Genomic DNA, 20,155 nt, shown 5'->3' on the forward strand with positions numbered 1-20,155 from the left:
CCCTGGGACTCAGATGAGCTGCACTAGTTGAGGAGGGTTAGACTGACGATTTGAGAAAGCACAGAGAGGGATTTTGTTTTCTGATCCCAATTAGCCAATTATATAATAACCATAAAGCTCTCCAACTGTTTCTTATAATGTTTGTTTTAATGATCACATTTTATGAATTGATGCTGTAAATGTAGGAGACAAGGTAGATAAAGATTTGTTCCTCCCATACGGAATATTTCTATCATTTTCACGTCAGTGACTTTGAAGTTATTTTCCGTGCCAGCTGATAGACTCTATATACTTCATATATGAAATAATGTTAAAATTCATTTTGCTAAGTTATGCCTTGTTTCCTCAAGTTATAACTTGTTGACTTGATTCTGAAGCTAATTTTTTTATTGAGTCATGCCTAGTTTCATAACTGGTTACACACTTTGCCACCCTCCCCGCCACTGACTAATCAGGGAGAGAGGTACAGACTGTAGCTTTACACTGAGTTTTTCTCTTCGTGAGAATTACACCTAAGACCTTAGAGTTAAGAGTAACAGGCTCTGACTGACTCATGGTGCTCATGGTATCAACAGAACTGATATCCAGACTAGGGATTCACACACCTCGCCTCTCCAAATCTTGGGTCATGCCAAATGCTGTAACTAATTTCCCCGCCCTTTAGAGGAAAATGGAGGTAATCAGCTGAACAGGTGGTTAAATCCACAGGGCTACTGGTACAGCCAGGATGCCCTAAGGAAAGAACCACGAAACAGTTAGGGAAGACACATGCAGAAAGAATCAAGGTGATGGACATTGGCAGGGAGAGGACACTTTGCAATTGTTGGAGTCCAAGACTCGTCACCAGCAGCACCACCCAGAACAGCCCTAATCATTGCTCTGGTTTCTCTCTGACACTCAAGACCGTTGCTGCCAGTGCATGACATTTGTTTACCCTCTTCATTACCTTAAGGTAATGGCTAAAGCAGGAACCTGTCCACTCGAAGTGTGAAGCCATGAGGTGGAGAAGGGGGAGCGGGCACCAGAGTGACATCTATGCGCCTTCTGGGAAGGAATAATAAAGGCATGAATGTAGCCCCAGCAGAAAAAGATTGCTCGTGAATCACCAGTGCTCTTGGTTAAAGGGAAAAAAAAAAACCCGCTAATCTTGATCGTGCATTCTCAGGATTGCTCTGGGAACACGTACCCATCATCTGGCCCGCCCCGGAATTCTTGACACACTCTTCAGGGTTTTATTCTCCTCATAATTGACTCTAATTGTATTTTCAATGTTGCCAATGACTTTGGAGGGTTTTGCTGCACGTTTAAGACTTTCGGTGTTGGGGAAAAAGTTCGTTCTGACATCTGTTCCCAATGTGTTTATCGGTAATTCTAATTCATGCTCACTTGCCTTGTCATCTGGCCTGGGCTGAAATGAGTTGAGATTATTTGTCCTATTTAGGATTTTATGCCCTTCAATTAAATCCTCCCAGGGACTCTTGGTATCACGTGATTGTCTTTTCTAGTCTTCCTCATCATTTTAGGTGAATTTGTAATTGAAATGGTTTTAGAGAGAGGATTTCAGGGTATTTGAGGTGAGAAGAGACCCAGAAAAGAGGCGCTTATTGAGAATGTAAGCTAGTGTCTACATAGAGGGACTGGCGTTTGCAGACGGGTCATGTCCTCTGCCTACTGATAGATGGAATCTGATCGAAATCCCTGTAGCCCTGGGCTAAAGCAGACTGGAAAGACAGGGCTATCCATCCAACTGTAGAGGCTGGGAAAGCAGGGCGTTTGAAGGAGAGTACAGTCTCAGGGAGTCCATGATGCCTGTGGCCCTGAAAGTGCCACAATGGATCCTTGCCCCAGAGAGAAGACCTGGAACTAAGGCCAGGCTGCCTTGGACAAGAGGACCTTTAACTGTTGACTCTTGTAGAAGAAACCCATTGCTTTCTAGGATAGAATGTGAGAGTCCAGAGCTCAGTCTCCGGCAGGCCTATCCTGATGGCCCACCCCGTGCCACCAGGAGCTAAAGGAATGTCCTCACCCCCAAGGGCCCAGGCTTCTGTGGTATGTGTGTTGGTTGTGGAGTACATGAGGGTGTCTAGTCCTCATAAAGGATTTTTTGGCCATATCCCTCGTAGCCACTCCAGGGTGTAGCTGTCACCATACCAATGAGGCACAGGGAATATCCTGTCCTTAGTACACCTTTGCTCCATATGTGACGTTCAAGATTGGGCAGCAGCAGTGACATGAGAGGTACTGACTCGCAGGATTTGAATTAGGGTAGAGGACTCTGCAGTGCATTTTCAGATTGTCGAGGTGCATCATTTCAAAGGTAACCTGCCTGACCTGCCGGGGGTTACATTAGGGTTAGGAGATCGAGGACAAGCAATGGTGCTCTATGTGGAATCAAACTTTAACTATCTGAGAAAAGCCAAGTCTTGCCCAAAGTCAGTGGCCTATTCATTCCTTTGTTGTGCAAGAGGTCACAGTAGTAAATCATAAAGATGCTCGTTCATCATTGGCTGTAGAAGCCAGATGGGTGGATGTTTTGGCTATAATTATAAAGGGTACAGAGTGGGGTCTGGAGAATGGCATTTTAGGGGGCCTAATCATAGGTGAGGTTTATTATATGCAGATTAGACCAGTGAAGTTGAAGACAGCAAATCCTTTTACGAGTGTTATTGGTCTCTCACTGGCAACAGAGCTCTACATACAGGACCACTAGGGGGAGTCCAGATTTTAGAGTGCTCCCAATTAGAGGAGAAAAAGTGTGACCCCAGCATTTATGTTTCTTCATGAATTTCCTTGAACTTGTCATGCACGTGTGCTGCTCCCTGTGTTTGGAACTCCCACCCTTTGTCCAGCCCACCTCACTCATCCTTCAAATCTCCTCTTTAGTACCTGTGTTAGGAACCTTCTCTGTGTCACATTCCTCACCATCGCAGTAGCTCCTTGTAATCTGATACTCAACGTCAGTCTTCCCTGCTAGAGGGTGAGATGAATGGGGGCATGTTTACTGCATATTTTTGTTCTATCCCTATTGCCTAGCTCAGTGCCTGGGCACATGATAGGTGCTTAAAAAATACTTGTCAAATAAGTGAATACTATTTCTGCTAGGAACTAAAGTTAAGGAGGTGGTTTGAGTAAAACCTGGAACCTCATTTCAGCAGATTATGTGTCTTCCTCTGAGCATCTGCTCATTTTAACCTCTCGAGTGTGAGCTCCCAGGGGGTCTCGCTCATCTTGGTATCTCATCCATGGGTGGTGGTCTGTTGTGTGATGTTATTTTTCTTCTGACTTTGAGTCCCCCAGCAACTAGTAATCATGGAGTGTGTCCTGGAGGAAAAATACAAGGTTTGTTCCTTTGGAAAGATTTAAGGCATGTCATACACTAGAAAATGCTAATGGCTAACAGAGTCCTGGTCTCCTGAGGCCAGGGTCAGCATTCCTTGAGTGTCCTTGGATGTTTAAAATCATGGCTGAGAAGTCATGAAGGGTGGTGTAGAGAGGCTGGGGCTTAGAATCACATTTAGGGGGGCCAGCCCGGTGGTGTAGTGGTTGAGTTTGCATGCTCTGCTTCGGCAGCCTGGGGGTTGTGGGTTCGGATCCCGTGTGTGGACCTATACACAGCTCGTCAAGCCATGCTGTGGCAGTGTCCCACATGCAAAATAGAGGAAGATTGCACAGATGTTAGCTCTGGGCCAATCTTCCTCACCAAAAAGAAAAAGAAAAAGAATCATCATATTTAGATTTATAGCTCTATTTCACCCATCATCTACTGGCTGTGTAACTACTGGGAATGTAGTTAACATCTTTGAGCCTTGGTTTATTTGTCTTTAAAACACTCTTTAATTCTTATTTTGGAGAACTGTTACGATTTAGTCATTAACTCAAGACGTATTTATTGAGTGCCTATAATGTGTTGGATGTTGTGTTAGGTGCAAGCTGACCAAACTTGCACAATCCTTTCCCTTGAACAAGTTGCCCTCTAACAGGAAGATAGACACTCAATAAATAAACACAGAAATAAACATGTCAGTAATGTGATAACTGTGATAAGCAAGAATAGGGTGGTGTGAGAGAGACTAATGGGGCTATATTTAGACTTGGGAGACAAGGAAGCCATCTCTGAATAGATTATATTTAAGCTGGGACTTGAAGACTGAGTGGAAATTATTCTGGCAGGGATGGATGAGAATGCTCTGAGTTGGTGGAACAAGCTTGCAAAGACTTTGAATCAGAGAGATTGGAATCCAGGGGAATTACAGGAAAGGCTGCTATGGCCAGAGGGAATGATGGAGGGAGAGAGGGGGTCTTGTTTATTCCCTAAAATCAAAGTTAAGGATTTTGTGTTTTTCTTAAATAAAATGGTAGCCCTTGGAAGATTTTTAAGGAGGAGAGTGACATGAGCCAATCTATGTTTCAAAAGGATCCCTTTGTGTAGAAAATAGAGTAGAGACAAGACAGGAGGGCAGATGAGGCGACGGCCACATGAGAGATGATAGCAGTTTGGCATAAGGTGGGTTTTCCTTGTTGCTGTGCAGTGGAGAAGAAAGGGAGATTGACGAGGTAAAATTGACGCACCAGGCCAGTTTTCGGGCACTGAGTCTCTGCCCAGTTATGTACAGTTGTAGGAAATTGTAACCTGACCTGAGTGGGCAGCTTGTATTCCTTCTCTCCACCCCCCACCGCTGCCTAGAAGTGTCAGGTTCTCATTGGCATGGTGTTTTTAACATTTTCCCCAATTATGGATATTTACTAAATGTAGAACTATTGGAAAGCTGCTCAAAAATTCCATTCCAGGTTGCTTCTGCTGGTTTTTCTTTAGTCTTTATTATTTTGGAGTAAGGAAGTTGCGATGACTTTGATCATCAGCAACTCAGGACTGGGCTGGTGGGTTTCTGGTTTAAGAATAAAAGATGCTACTCTGAAAAAGTATAAACTTACAAAAGGAAATATTTTCACAACTGAATACCTCCATGGATGTATTATATGACTTTTTATATAAATGATGCTGATGTAAAATTTACACAGTATTTCCAACTTTTATATTCCATATTAATTAAACATGAAAAACTCAATGTAACATTACCATATATTTGTATTAATAATTGCACAACTCTGTATCTAACAATAAAGGTTGAATTGTGTGAGAGGAATTGGCTATATGTTTGCCTCTAGAGAAACGTAGTGTGGGTCTCTACGCATTTATGGATTCCTTTATACCGTGTCATGTTTACTTTGATCTGATATGTATTTAAATGTTGAAGTGTCTTATACTCATCATATTAGGAATTGGAAAGGGCCAGTATTTGAGGAGTCAGGGCAAAGATAATTGCCAGTTTTCTGGTTTAGGGGGATAAAGGTGCTGGGGAAGGATGTGGAGATCTGGGTGAACGCGGATCTAGGAACTCACATCAAAGTTGTTTTGGCTCGGTGAGCTGTCCGATGCCTGTGAGGACACCCCGATGGAGTGTCAAGTGGCTATTGGCTGTAGTGACATAACATACGTAAAGTGGGATGCTAAACAGTCAGTTTTATTTCCTGTTCTCTTAGAGAGGACTTTGAGCCTTTATTTATTATTTTTACTTAATATTTATTATTGCTTCTAGAAAAGGGTGGATGTCTTCAGTCAGAGGCCTGAAATGATTGGGGGCGAGCACTGTCCTACTGTCAATTTCTGCTAAGAACAGATGGGCAAAACCTTCAGTTGGGTCCTAAATGGACCTACTTAAAAACTTTTACAGGACGTAGAAGGTTTGAGGTCCACAAGCATCATCAGAGAGTAAGCATCAGTAGTTATCTTTGCTCCCAAGTATTTACATCACAGAAGAATTATTTCCTTAATGGTTTTAACAAAAACTTTAGAGTTAAATCATGACTCTGACACTTCCTGGCTATGTTACCTTGGATAAGTTGCTAACAATCTCAGCCACATTTTCATAATTTGTAAAGTGAGAATAATAGTAATCTTGAGGGTTTTTGTGAGGGTTTCATGAGATGAGGTGTGTGGCATGCTTAACACTATGCCTGGCATGTTGGAAGAAGTCAATAAGTAGCTGCTTTTATAATGTGTTCTCTGAATTTGGGCCAGTGCTAGTTAAAAGATGTCACTATGTGCTTCAAATTATAGGAAAATAATTCCAGAGACTCTAGAGTCACATGTTAAAAATAGCCAAGTAAAAGAACTTGAATATTGGTGTGTGTGTGTGTGTGTGTATGTTTATGTGTGTATTCTACTCTGATCACAGCTTCTAATTCTGGTTCTGAAAAAAAAATTGATTTAAGAAAGAGGGTGACTTCGAGAAGTCTCATGCATCAGACTGTGCTGATCACCCAGCTGAAGAAAAAATTGTACTAAGAGCAAGCCAGAGGACTCGAGAAAGAGCCTGTAGGTAGCAACTGAAGACGAATATCTGGAAGGGAAGGACCTGTATCTTAAATGTCACGCTATTCAGACACATCAGATAAGAAGGACAAAGCCCAGGATTCTGAAATGTGGAGAAGTAATTGAGGATTTATGACTTGGCAGCCAACTCAGATGCTGAGGTGCAGTTTTAAGATTGAAGCTGACTAGCTGGGGTGATGGAAGTATCCTAAAACTGGATTGTGGTGAGGGCTGCACAACTGTGTAAATTTACTAAAAATCATCAAAGTATATCTTTACAATAGGTAAATTTTTTGGTGTGTAAATTATACCTCAGTAAAAATGTTTGAAAGAAGAAAAATGGTGACTGGCAAACGAGTCACATTTGCCTTCCAGTTGGTTGAGAAGGGGGCGTTAAATGCCACTAGAGATTCATTCATCTATTCATTTTCTCACTAATTCACCCTCCCATGTTTCTATCTGACCATTTGTCCATCCATCTATAAGCCATCTATCCACCTGTTCTCGTGTGGGAAGCTCTTGGTTCAGAGAAATGGGTGAGACCTAGACCCTGATTTAAAGAAGTTGGAGTGATTAAAGTTAGGATTCTTTGTTAAGAATGTTTGGAATTACCTAGCAAAAATATATATATTTTGAGAATGAGAAGAAACCTAAATTGTAGTCTGTCTGAATCGACACATACAAAAAGAACGCCTTCTTTGTCCTTTGGACCGTAGAATGCTTAGGAATTTGTTGTTCTTGGGAGGACCGTAGAAGAATACAGTGAATAAGAACACTGGCCTCGAAAGGGCTGGTTAGGCATGTGTGTGTGGTGATGGATTGTAACAGGCTTTGGCTGGTGAACATGATGTAATCTACACAGAATTCGAAATATGTTATCATGTACACCTGAAATTCATATAATGTTATAAACCAATGTTACCGCAATAAAAAAATAAAAAAAGAAAGAACCCTGGCCTCAGTCAGACCTGGGTTCTGGCTCTGTGTACCTCCCGCAAGTGCACTCACTTCTCCAAGCTTCAGTTGCCACATCTGTAAAATAGAGATAATCCAGTTTCATAGGATTGTCCATAGAATTAAATGGGATAATGCACGTAAACACTTAGCTGAGTGCCTAGCATATAGCATGTGCTCAGTAAATGTTATTGTTGTCCTTACATCTGTGCCAGATTATTTGAGCTTCCCCAAACTTAGCCTTCTCCCTCAAAGGTTGGAGTCCCATTCCTCCAACTAGGATTTGCGTCTCACCCCTTTTCACATTTCTGCCTATGATGAGCCCAAGGTCAAGTTTTGTATCATTTAGCAGTGATGTCTCCTTCTCTGAAACACTATGATAATTTGTACTGTTCACAACTCATTTAATGTAGATTGCTTTTTTTTATGCTACCCCTGTACTTGCCTTATCTCCCCTCAGAGTTTGTAATTTCCTCGTGGGCAGAGAGTATGTCTCAAACATCTTTGCTTTGCTCCCAGAAGCTTGCATGGTGCTTCAGTCCACAGAGTTGGTGCCCCATAAATATCGAGTGAATGATTATTCACTGGTGCAGAAAGGCAAGTGAGCAGTGAGTAAATTTTGCTTGAATGAGGGCCTGGATTAATTAAAAAACACACACTTTTGGCATATTTGCCATTAAGGTTGGTTTGTTCCCTGGGCCCTTCACTGTCCTTGAAATACAATTTACCCAACTCCCTGCATTGTGAATTGACGTGGCATGTGCCTGATAGAGACGCGTTGGGAAATCACCAGTGTTTGAGGGGCCGTGTTCCAGCCTGTCAAATGCATGTGGAAGGAAAAGGACAGTTGCAGTCTCCTGGAAAGAAAGACAAAAGAAACATAGACAAAGAATACGTGTAATAATGGATGCACATATGACATGAGTCAAGCTTCATAATGAAAGGAAGCGTGACAACTTAATTCCTCACCAATTCTGGCATGGGGAGGGAGGTCTGGGCACTTCCTCTTCAAAAAGAAGTATGATGCCTAAAAATTGTCCCTTTGGTAGCAAGTCCTCAAGGACTTTTAGTTGTAGTGGTTGTGATAAGCCTTCTAAGCCCTTGTAGAAATGTTCTTGACTGAGGGGGCCATCACATTTCCAACAAGTTAAGTTCTCTCTCTGATTTTGATTGGGGCAATCGCCACTTAACAGGTCGCAGGGAGTGAGGCCGGACAGGATACTGTGCTCATCTAGTCCCGTGGATCCACTCCCTAGTGTCCCGAGCCTTCTTTCACTTTGTACCGCTAGGTTTTGCTATCTGAGAGGCCGTCTGATGGAGTGAAAAGTCCCTGGGCTTTGGCATTCACCAGAACTAATTTAGAGCCCTGACAGCCCCACTTGTTAGCTAGGTGTTAGTGAGTCTGAGCTTATCTTTTCTTATCTTGAAGTTGAGGATAACAGCACTATCAGGTTATTCTGAACTTTAGTCATTGTTGTCAGCGTTGTGTTGTCACTATCATAATCATTCTCATTCTCATCATGGTGGCTAAGTTTGTTGACCCTCAGTAGGTATCCAGAGTTGTTCTAAGTGCTTTACATGGATTAGCCTGTTTCACTCTTTCTACACATATTAATAAGATATATAATTTTATTATCCCCATTTAAAACATCTAGTGTAATGCCAGGCATATTATAGGTGCATGCATTTTATTATTACTTAATAATACTCATCTCTTAGACCAAGTGCAGCCTAAATACTGTTGGTTTTAAAATTCTATTTCAGAGAAAAAAGTTCTAGAATGTTGTGACTGAATGAATTAAACTTAGAGTTTATATAGTTCAGTGATTTCTGTACTTTTTAAAGCCAGAAACTGTTGTTCACAGGATCAGTAGTTCAAAGATATCAAAGCAGAGCTGTTCTATTTGAGTCATGGGTGGGGGACTTGAGCCCTGCCTGAAAACTCGTCTGTGCCCAAGACTCTGAGGAATAGTTTGAAAATCGCTGCTGTTGCCTGCTCCTCGTACACATACCTAGACAGGCAAAGTGATTTATTGTGTTTCTTAGCTGCAGACCCTGGATTAGAAATTAGATCTCCTGTCCCCCAAGACTCATTGTTTTTTTATGAGACCACAATACGTGATATAGCAGTATAATAATTATTCATATACTTTATCACATTTGAACTTAACAACTTTTGTGCTAGGTATAAACTATGCTTCCTGGGTCACCTAAAAATGCTGCATAATATATAATTTTTTTGTTGAAAATTTGGTGGAGCTGATAATAGAGTAAGAGGAAAAAAAATCAGACTAGAAAATAAGGAAACAGGATGATTTCATTGAGGTAAACAAGATCACTGGAGTTGGCATTTGCCCAGAGGGCAATTTCTGATCCCTAGTGCTAGACTCTGGCTTCTAATGAGCACTGTGTGAGGAGACAGAGGCGAAGCCTGGGGCTGGTGTGAGATGCAGAAATCAAGAAACTGGAAGGGTGAATCCTCAGTGGGTGACTAGGAAACAGCCACTCTGCGGAAGGAGACTTGCCTGTCAGCCTTGACTCTAGGTAGGAGGTGAGGAGGAGAAAAGTTTGCATTCCTGAAAGCTTAGGACCTGAATTTATTCTACCTGTGAGACTCAACCCTCATGCCCCGGGGCAGAATGCAGTTTCAAGTGATCTTGGGTTGATAGTTCCCTCAGGCACCTGACAGAAGCAAACACAAATCCTCTCTGAAGAAATGCAATTTTAAAACTGAAACCTCAAATAATTCCCACAGATTAAATTCCAAAAAATATGGGCTCTCAAAAGAATCACTCAAAACACAATAAAATAAGTCATCTTCCATGATTCTTAGTGAAACAACAAACTGTAAAATCAGATGCACAAAGACTGAAGATGTTGGAATTATCAATATGAAACATACATGTCTAAAGTGTTTAAAAAAGAAAAAGGAAATTAAAAGCTCGAAGAATAAGAAACTATCAGATTTGACCAAGGAGACTGAAAAAGAATCAAATAGAATTCTAGAAAAAAAAGTGAAATTAAAAATGATGTGGATGACTGAAACAGAATATGACATAGTTCAAGAGAGAATAAGCTAAAAGATACATCTGGAAGTTACACACAGTTCAGTGTAGAGATGGAAATATGAAAGCGAGTCTAAGTTACATGGAAGAGAGCTTGAGAAGAAACAGCATTGATCTAATTACAATTTTGGAAAAAGAATAGAGAAAATGGCCAAGAGAGAATGTTTGAAGAGATAATACCTGAGAATTTTCCAAATTACTGAAAGATTAGATCAATCTTTAGGTTCAGGAATCTCAAGGAATCCTAGGAAGGATAAATAAAAATAAATGCACACCTGGGTACCTTAGAGTAAAATGAAAAAATAGAAAACAAAACCCATCAACCAAAGAAAGAAAATGATCTTAAAAGCAGCCATAGAGAAAGGGTTTGTCAAATACAAAGGTATGACTATTAGGTTAACAACTGGCTTCTCAATAGAAACATTAAAATCCAGAAAACATTGGAATAATATCCTCAAAATGTTGAGAGAAAGTAACTGTGTACCCAGTAAAGCAATTTTTCAAGTATAAGGGTGGTCTAAGGACGTATTTAGACACAGTTGCTATCAAAATATCTTCACTAAAGGAAGTTCTAAAGGATACTTTAGGAAGAAAAATAGTTAGTCTAGAAGGAACATCTGAGATTCAAGAAGCAATGTTCAAAGAAGTACGAGACAGTTGGTTGAAAAAGTGTGCTCCAGAAAACATGTTCAAGAATGTTTCTTGCAGCATTGTTTGTAATTCAAAACCTGCAAATAATGCAAATGCCCATCTGGAGTATAATCGAGAAAATTAATTGTGGAATATTCATTCTATGGAATATCATAACGGCATTGACATATATTGAACTAAAGCTACTGGCGTTAACATGGGCGAATAGTAAAAATACACCATAGAGGATATGTATAGTATGTTTTTATTCATGTGAAGTTCAAAATGGACAAAACTAAGTAATCTGTTATTTGGACATAAGCACCTATTGGGCAAAACTATAAAAAATATGCAAGGGAATGATTAACACAAAATTCAGGCTAGTTCTCTCTGACGGCTGGGAGGGAGATTCATTGGAGAAGTATAATCAAGGGGGACTGATAACATTCTGGTTGTATTCATTTTTATTTTGTAGATTCCTATATGTTCATTTTATATATTATTTCCCATGTACCATAAATTTTACATTAAAACAATTATAAAAAGACAAATTCTGTAAGAAGGTGGTATGAAGAGGATTCAGGATCAGCATAGAAAACGCCTTCAGGAAGGAACAACTTTAACCAATTCGAGTACTTGGGGAAAAAAATCTCAAGCATGGGGCCATCCAAAGTTTCGTATTCCTACTCTCCCATCCCTTCCCAGCTCACTCTTGCATATTGCCAAGCTATGTTTTTGTGCATAGTGACATACAGTAAAAATGTTTCATGCTTTATTACTTGAAATTCTTTTATTCTCTTCTTTTCTGATGTAAAATTTTATTTGTTTCCTCTAGGTCATAACTTTTGTGCAGAAGGACCTAAATGTGGTGAAAATTCAGAATGCAAAAACTGGAATACAAAAGCTACTTGCGAGTGCAAGAATGGTTATATCTCTGTCCAGGGGGACTCCGCCTACTGTGAAGGTAAGCAAGTTATTTAATGAAATCACTTGTGAGAAATGTATTCTTGATAGAAATGGTTGAAGATTGAAAACCATCACTTGGCTCTGGTCCTATGGGATCCTACAAGAAATATCATCAACTACCTAGGGCACTCTATTTTCCTGGTTTATCCAGGCTACTTAGGAGCATGTGAAAGCAAGATCTTTGAAGGTACTTGTGAAACACAGCAAAGCAACAAAAGCAGTATCACATCCCATGTTCTGCAGTTACTGTAATAATCACCTGCAAAACCAGAAACACATCATTTTCTGTTGTCTTATTTGAGTAGTTTGTCATCTCTAAGTTCAATGAAATGTTATGTGGTGGATGCTCTTTTTGAGTGATACTTTGATGATAGCTTATACCCAACTACCATCTTCTTCACCTGCCAAAGTCAGAATTTTTTTTCAGTTGGGTTTCTTAATGACTGATTCATGGCTTGCTAATTCCCAGACTCTACTAAAAGTCACAGTGATGGATGGACTCATAACTTTGACACATGGATGGATGCCATTTTAGTGTGTTGGTGGCCTCAAGTATCAGTGACCCCCGTTTACATTCTAGATAACAGAACAACTCCACTGTCTTGTATGAATGCCTCTTTCCAAGCTCAGCACTCCACCTTGCTGGCAATGACCATTACACACTCCTGCTCCTTTAACATACTGGAGGAGCAGGGATTAGCTCTGCTCTGCGGGAGCTCTGACCCTGGTCTACAAGTAATATCTGAGTCCATCCATTTTTCAGGTGCTCACTGGCTCCCTCCTGTCAGTTTAGAGAAGTTCCAATAGGAAAAGTGATGGCTCAGCTGTTTCTCTATCCCAGTTGGACCCAATCATTCCTGCCATCTTCAGTAACAATATATTGAACCTTAGTAATCTGTTAATCAGGAAGGCGATGTCTTGAATGGCTGCGAACTCTCAATCACTCTTCCAATTGGTTTGGTCCTCAAGTGGGTCAGGAATGCTCAAGGTAAAGACAATTGATGACAATAACAGTAAATTCCTTTCCATTCTGCTGTTTATATCATTGACCCCTGCCTAACATTTTGGCTTTGACCGAAGATCTCTTCGGTTGTTCGGGAAAGGTGTGTAATCACCCCCAGCGCTCGGTACCTGGGAGGCAGCCTGGTTTTTGTTTCTGCTGGAAGACTTTCTTCATTATTCCTTTGCTTCTTATTAGCAAAATAGTCTAACTAGTGTGTTTTTTTCTCTCTCCTTTTCACCTTTGTTTTTCTTTTGCTTACCTTTATAGATCTGAAATTGATTAGGGAGACATGCCACTTGGGAGGAGGATGAAGTTGCCCCTTTGGTTATGAACCTTTTCATCTACCCTTTAATGTCTTGTTACTTATTATCAGGTTGGAGAAGCGGACTATTAATTTTAATACTTCATATTAATATTTATTCTTTGTATCTTATACTGTTTTTTATTTGTTGTCAGAAAATTTGTGTAACTACAAAAATTAAAAATGTGAGCATTCTCTTCCCCATTTACCATGTGGAAATCCTATAAGCTAGGTAATGGTCTAAAAATTTACTTTTTTACCTTCTACTGTCTGTGGGGATAGACTATAAACAATTATAAAAATGACAGAAGGGGCCTCAAAATAATTTGAGTCCCGATTCTGCCACTGGCAGACCTTTCAGTTGTGCATTCGAACCAGTACGCCCACCGTCCCCAGCTGTCCTGAGCGATCGAGACCTGGCAGAATCCGGGAGAAAACTGCTGGCCAAATACTATTTGAGACTTTTTGATTCTCTCCTCATTGAGCCCCTTTTTTCTTACATGAAATCCATTCTGTGAGGAACCATTTGTGATGCTAAATCTGCCTTTTGTGTGTGAGGCCTCATTTTATTGGTTATGTTGAGTGATTTCGGGTCTGAATCATGGTTTTCTTGGACATATTTCTCAGCTCAGTGCAGGTGCCTGGCCACGGGCCAGGGTGCACTGTGGTGCCACCCTGGGTAATGGTGATGCGCTCGGGCTTCAGTTGTTTCTCTGTTATCATGGAGACTTTCCAGAGTTCCAGAAGGCTTGTTCACAGAGAGGATAGCACCTAAGAAGAAATGACTAAATATTCGAGCCCATTTAGGGTGTAAGAATAGAGCTCAGGGGGTAAAGCAGGGTGAAATACTGGGCATCCGGAGGGAGGCTCTGAGAACCCAGTAGAACGATTATGAGCATTTGGAGCAAATGTCTTTCTCTCTTTCCGTTCTGCCATCTTCAGCATGTTGGACTTTGGGCTTATTTTCCTTTGGTTGCATGGTTGCTGCCATGGCCTCAAGCATGGTGTCCTCACACCAGCCAGCACCCCAAGCAAACAAGGAAGGAAGGGACAGGGGTTAAAAAACCCTGAGTGAGGTTCTGTCTTTTTATGTCTAAAGAAAGTCCTTCCTGAGGGCCGGCCCAGCGGCGCAGCGGTTAAGTTCTACACTCCTCTTCTCAGTGGCCTGGGGTTCACCAGTTTGGATCCTGGGTGTGGACATGGCACCGCTTGGCATGCCATGCTGTGGTAGGCGTCCCACATATAAAGTAGAGGAATATGGGCACGGATGTTAGCTCAGGGCCAGGCTTCCTCAGCAAAAAGAGGAGGATTGGCAGTAGTTAGCTCAGGGCTAATCTTCCTCAAAAAAAAAAAAAAAAAATTAAAGTCCTTCCTAGGAGGTCCCCCCTAACCCTTCTGCCCCTTCCTTCATGTAGAAGACGTCCACTGTCTTATTTTTTAGAGCTGGGTTACGTCCTCCCCACCCCTAGACCAGTGTTTGGGAAAGGGGAATGAGATGACTGTCGCTGATTTGGGCTAATGTTGTCCATCTTCTGGAGCTGGAGTAGGAGTACACTTTCCCTGAGGCAAAAGGAAGAGGGTTGGGGTGGTTTTGGGTAGGGAAAAAGCTATGTCTATGCCATTCTTTTGTGGTTAAATTTAGTTCATGGCCGTTCCCCAAGCTCTTTCCTAAGAATTGTCCTCTGGGTGGTCTGATAGACAAGATTAGATGTTGCCAAGCACCTGCCTGGGTACCAGAGACTCTCAGAAGCTGATTTCATTGTCTCACCATAGCCCCGAGAGAACTAGATTCTTAGGAACTGCTTCAGGAAAGTTATTTCTCACTGAGTAAATGCAGTGAAAATGACCCATATTGTACAAACCACAATGAACAAGACTGGCTTGCAAATTAAAACAAAATGTTACACACGTTGTCCAGGCTATCTTGAAAAGCCTATTCAGGCTCTCAGTGAAAAGAGAACCACAAAGGCTTTCACTTTTCTAAACTTCCTAGGGTGGCAGCAGAAGCAGACATATGGTGTATTAAGGGCTCCTGCTTTGCAGAGATTGCTGTAGAAACTGCCAAAGAGAAGATATCGGAACTCCCAGCCAATCAATAGAAGATAATAAGACCTTTGTCAGCTATGGTACAATTCGCAAGAGGTCGTTTCATTTTGCTTCGTCTGACTCAAGCAGGAACATTCTCCATTTGAAAAGTGCTTTAGTTGGATTTTGGTCTTTCATGAAAATGGTCTGCCGAGGCTGTTTACCTTTGTGATGACATTTTCAGTGGGTTGGTCTTAAATAGTTGCTGATACATTAGTTTAAATTAGAGGTAGTGTCTAAGGAAAGTATAGCAATAAGAATTCTACTTACGATCTTCTTGAATTTGGGGTCTACATAAATAGAATCTCATAACCTTTTTCTTCCTGTAGTAAAAAGTTATTTAGAAGAATAAAGAATGTGATATCACGTGCATCATACAATCTGCCAGGCATGGAAAGTACTACAATTAGTGTTAAATGATAATGCCTTCTACTTACAGAGTGCTCTGAATTTTTGAGACTCTTTTTGTATATATTGTACCCTTGGAACCTCACAGTAAATCTGGGAGGGAAGTGGCAGCGTTGGCCACATTAGCTCTGTTTTACACGTGCAGACACTAAGACTCAGAGAAATGAAGTAAAGATAATACTCAACTCATTTCTACTCCCGGGCTTTATGCCTTGACTGGTTCTGCTCCCTACCTCCCCACCCCCACCCCGGCCCAGTGCTGTAGTGTTGTTCAAAATATTTGCAACTTCCTTGATCCAGTGAAATATGAGTAGACGTGATGTGTACCATTTCAGAGGAGAAGTTCTACGAGCTATTGTGGAGTTCCACCTCATTCTCTTTTTTCTTTAACACAAAACTGGTGATGTTCCAGAGCAGAACTTCTCCTTTACTTGGAGTCCCAGACTGAAGATGACATGGAGTAGAGTGACAACTGACAGGTGACGGACATGTGGCATGAGTGAGAAATTACGTAAATCACTGAAATTTTGGAGGGTGGAGTTGTCTGTTACCTTTGCATAAATTAGCCTAAGCCTGCTCGTATACCTGCCTGAATTCGTTGATCCAAATCTTGTGGGTTCAGAAGGATGCCCTCAGCTCAGTGCTCACAACTGGAAGTAGTTTTTTCTATCGCAGGCATTGAGAGTTAACTGGAAAAAGTACAAACTGTGGAGAGCATTAATAGTCTGCTCTGGCTCTGCTGTCAAGCACTAGATTTTTTTGCAGACCACAAGTTGTAAATTAGCGATTTCGTTATGGCCAAATCCAACTTGGGAAATTGGCTTTCCCAATTAAGATGATAATGAGACGGTGCGTGTCAAATCTTAATAAATTGTCTGGTATTCGCTAAACATTTAACGATCACAAGAGTTATCATCATCATTGTCATTAACTTATATCATTAATGTTTATGAGGATCTTTCTTGGAGTTGAAGGTGTGTGTCCTTATTGAGGCCAGTATTTTGAGAAAGAGGATTTTGTACATCTGCACGTTTTGGGAGAATTGGCAGGTAGCAGGGGAGTGTTCTTAGATGGAAGCATCAGATTTGATCAGTTCTGCCAGGAGCATATTGTTGGCAGTGGGACACCAAGCCTAATAATTATAAATTATGATGAACTCCTCCCTTCCTCGGAAAAACACGAGCAGAGCAGTATTTAAGGAAATATTGTGGAGCAAAATGACCTGAATTGGTATGAATTTAATAATTTCATGTAACAAAAATACTGAAATGTCTGAAACACAGCCACAGATTAACAAGGTGATTTATAACTTTTGTGTGACCGGAGGTGACGATGAGGGGTCAGACCCTTTGAATATAAGGAGGCTGGGAAGGTGGCAGAGAGGGCAGAGTTCAAACAGAAAGCAGCCTCAGAGTCGCCAAGGGGGTAGATATTTATTGACTGAACCTTCTCAGAAACAAGACCCTGTAAATTCCTGATTAAGCGAATGTGTGGGAAAATGACTAGCAAGCTTAATTACACTTCTGATTTTCCAAGGATTGATTGTAACTCTTGCTGTTTTGAATTTTTACAAAATGCCTGAGCATCCAGGTAGCTCAGTTTATGCTCAAATCTGGGCATCAGTCTCCTCAAGTCCTGCTTTTGGACAACACAGGGATCAAAAATCTTTTCTGATCATTCATGTTAGCACAACCTTGACTCTAAGCTCCTACTCGCCTTTATTTCCCGGCATTCAGAATGCTGGGGGTAAGAATACCTTGGGGTATCCTTTTTTTCCCTTCTTCTATTTAGCCTCCATGACTAACGGAGAGATCTTCTGGTACCCAGATATCTGTCAACCCTCCCATCCCAACCTTTCCAAGACTCAGAGCTCTCTAGTCTTTGCTTTGTTCATAATAACCCGCATGTCCCCTTCCTCCCAGCGGCAGATATAGATGAGCCTTCTTCCACTCCCTGGCTTTTCTCTGCCTCTGCTGCTTTATTCTCCAGGCTCATTTGCAAAAGCATCTGCTCTTGCTCTCCCACCCACTTAAATTGTTGCCTCTTATTACCTACCCCCTCCCCATTAACTTTCTTCTTGGAATTATAAGAATGAAAAAAAAAAACAAAGCTCAAGTCCAAATCTTGGTTATTGCACTTGGGTCAAACCAAGGGGTTAATTGTTAAGCTCTGTGCTCTGGACAGAGCCCCAGTAAAACCAGCTGGGGCACTGGTCAGGACTGAACGTTAAAGTACTAGTGGTATTTTTTACCGTGTTTCAAAAGATCATTTGTAAGATATTGCTTGGAAGTTTTCGTTATTTCTTTGTGCTAAAAATGTTACAAGTGTTGATTAGGTTTCCAGGCTAGCACACGGCAGTCTAGTTAACTCATCGCGTGGCTCAGCTGTTGTATTACGAAGCTCTCCTGAGTTCCAGAGTGCTGAGAACAGAGGACTATGACTTTTCTCCCAGTCTCAGTTAATGATACTTCCATCCACACTGTGCTCAGGTCACAGGATGCAGAAGTCATCATCAGTGGCCTTCTTCCCATCACCCCCAACATCTGCTACATCAGGAAGTCTTGGTTGGCATTACCTCCAGATGAATCACAAGTTCACCCATGTGTTGCTTTGACTAGTGTAAGCCTTCTTTATCTCTTCACTAAGTGATTGCAATGGTGTCCACCCTTGCCCCCAGCAATCCATTCTCCAAACACTGATCAGGGTAAGCTTTTTAAAATGTAAGTCATGTTATGCCTATCTTCTGTTTGAAATAATCTGACGGCTCCCATGTCTCTTAGAATAATATCCAAGCTAGGTCCTGGTCACACAGGGTCCTATGTGAAGTGGAATCTGCGTGCTTCTCTGTGTTCGTTTTTTACCGCCCCTTCCTGTGTTCACTCTTCTCTCACCACAGTGTAATTCTTTGTGTTCCTCGAATAGACCTGAAATAGTTCTTTCCTTAGCTTGGGATGCACTGCATTCAGATCTTTGCAAATCTGCTTTCTAGTCATCATTTAAATTGCAGTTCAAATGTCACCTCTTTAGAAAGGTCTCTCCTAACCACCCTTATGGAATTAGCTCTGCTACTACCCTCGGCTACTGTCTAGAACATTTTTACTTAATTTACTTAATTTATTTTATTTTCTTCATAGCATTTATTATCTAAAGTTGTGTTGTTTTCTTGTTTGAAGGTTTACGATCTGACTTTTGCCTGTAGGATATACACTGCATGAGGGCAGCCATCTTATCTTATTTGCTGTATCTCCTGCACCTAGAAAAGTGCATAGTGTACTATAGACACACGAAAATATTTAACGAATGGATGAAAGTCCCAAGCTGATTCATGCTCTTCTATATCTGACGTTGTTTTCTGTGTCTGGTTTGTCCTGTTCGTTTTGTTCAAGGGCGGCTTTCTAAGTGCCGAGTTTGTAATTCAGGGGTGGATTCTGCTCCTTTTTGCTAATATCTAGTTCACGTAATGGTGAAACGCTGCCTGCTCACTTTACTGCGTGTAGACTGCAATGCCATTATTTGCTCCAGAATGCGTTTTCTTCACCATGTGACAGGAAAGAAATTGGAGCTCTCCCTCAATTTTGAGAAGAAGAGAATCACTTTTTAAAATTGTTTTGGTTATCTGCCTGTAGAAAAAGAACACCCCCAAATCTCTGGGGCTTAACACAGTAGAAGCTTGTGTTTCCATTCATATAGACTTTCAAATGGATGCTCTTGGTTGGCAGATGGCTTTCTTTAAAGCTGTGATTCAAACATCCAGGCTCCTTCCCTCTTTGGCTCTGCCATGTGCAGTATGTGGCTTCCAAGGTCACCATGGAAGACGATGAGTGGGAAGATTTTATGGGCCAAGGCTGGTCACATTTCACTGGCCAGAACTTAGTCACTGGCCACACCTACTGCAAGAGAGGCTGGGCTGGTAAATATCTAGCTCTGTGCCCAGGAGGAAAAGGAATCTGTCTTGGTAGATAGTTTTCCAGTCTTGCCACAATTACTGAATGAAAAACTCTCCTTCATTAATTTTATGCCTTTTATTTTTTATTTCCTGTGTTTCACCAAATGGGCCTCTGGCTTCAATTGATTGTATTAAAACTTGCTCACATGGAAACTAGGTAGGGTTTAGCTCAACTTTCTCGCTCCCACTTTCTTGTTGGCATTATCTTGAGGCTTCTCTGTGGCCCCCACTGTGTCACCTCATCTGGATTTGTTCTATCCCAATATACCCGTGTCCCCAAAGGACCCATCTCTTCTTCCTTCCAGACAAAATTCGCAGCCTCTCGTGTGCTGCAGTTCTGAGTTTTTTGCTAGGAAGAGAGCAGTTCATGGAAGAAGCGTACACACAGTTGTAAATGACTGATATCCACGTCATGTTCCCAGAG

General features: G+C 41.3%; 1 protein-coding gene across 4 annotated transcripts in view; it reads left to right on the forward strand.

The window, feature by feature from the left end:
• The window catches only part of NELL1 (neural EGFL like 1), a 779,413-nt gene that overhangs the window by 201,244 nt on the left and 558,014 nt on the right, over positions 1-20,155 (forward strand). For all 4 annotated transcript variants that reach the window (XM_070491352.1, XM_070491350.1, XM_070491351.1 and 1 more), the window contains exon 12: positions 11,858-11,986. In XM_070491352.1, the coding sequence (XP_070347453.1) occupies positions 11,858-11,986 (129 nt within the window). The remainder of the gene's footprint in view (positions 1-11,857; positions 11,987-20,155) is intronic.

Source organism: Equus asinus, chromosome 20, assembly GCF_041296235.1.
Source record: "Equus asinus isolate D_3611 breed Donkey chromosome 20, EquAss-T2T_v2, whole genome shotgun sequence".
In the NCBI taxonomy this organism is placed as follows: Eukaryota; Metazoa; Chordata; class Mammalia; order Perissodactyla; family Equidae; genus Equus; species Equus asinus.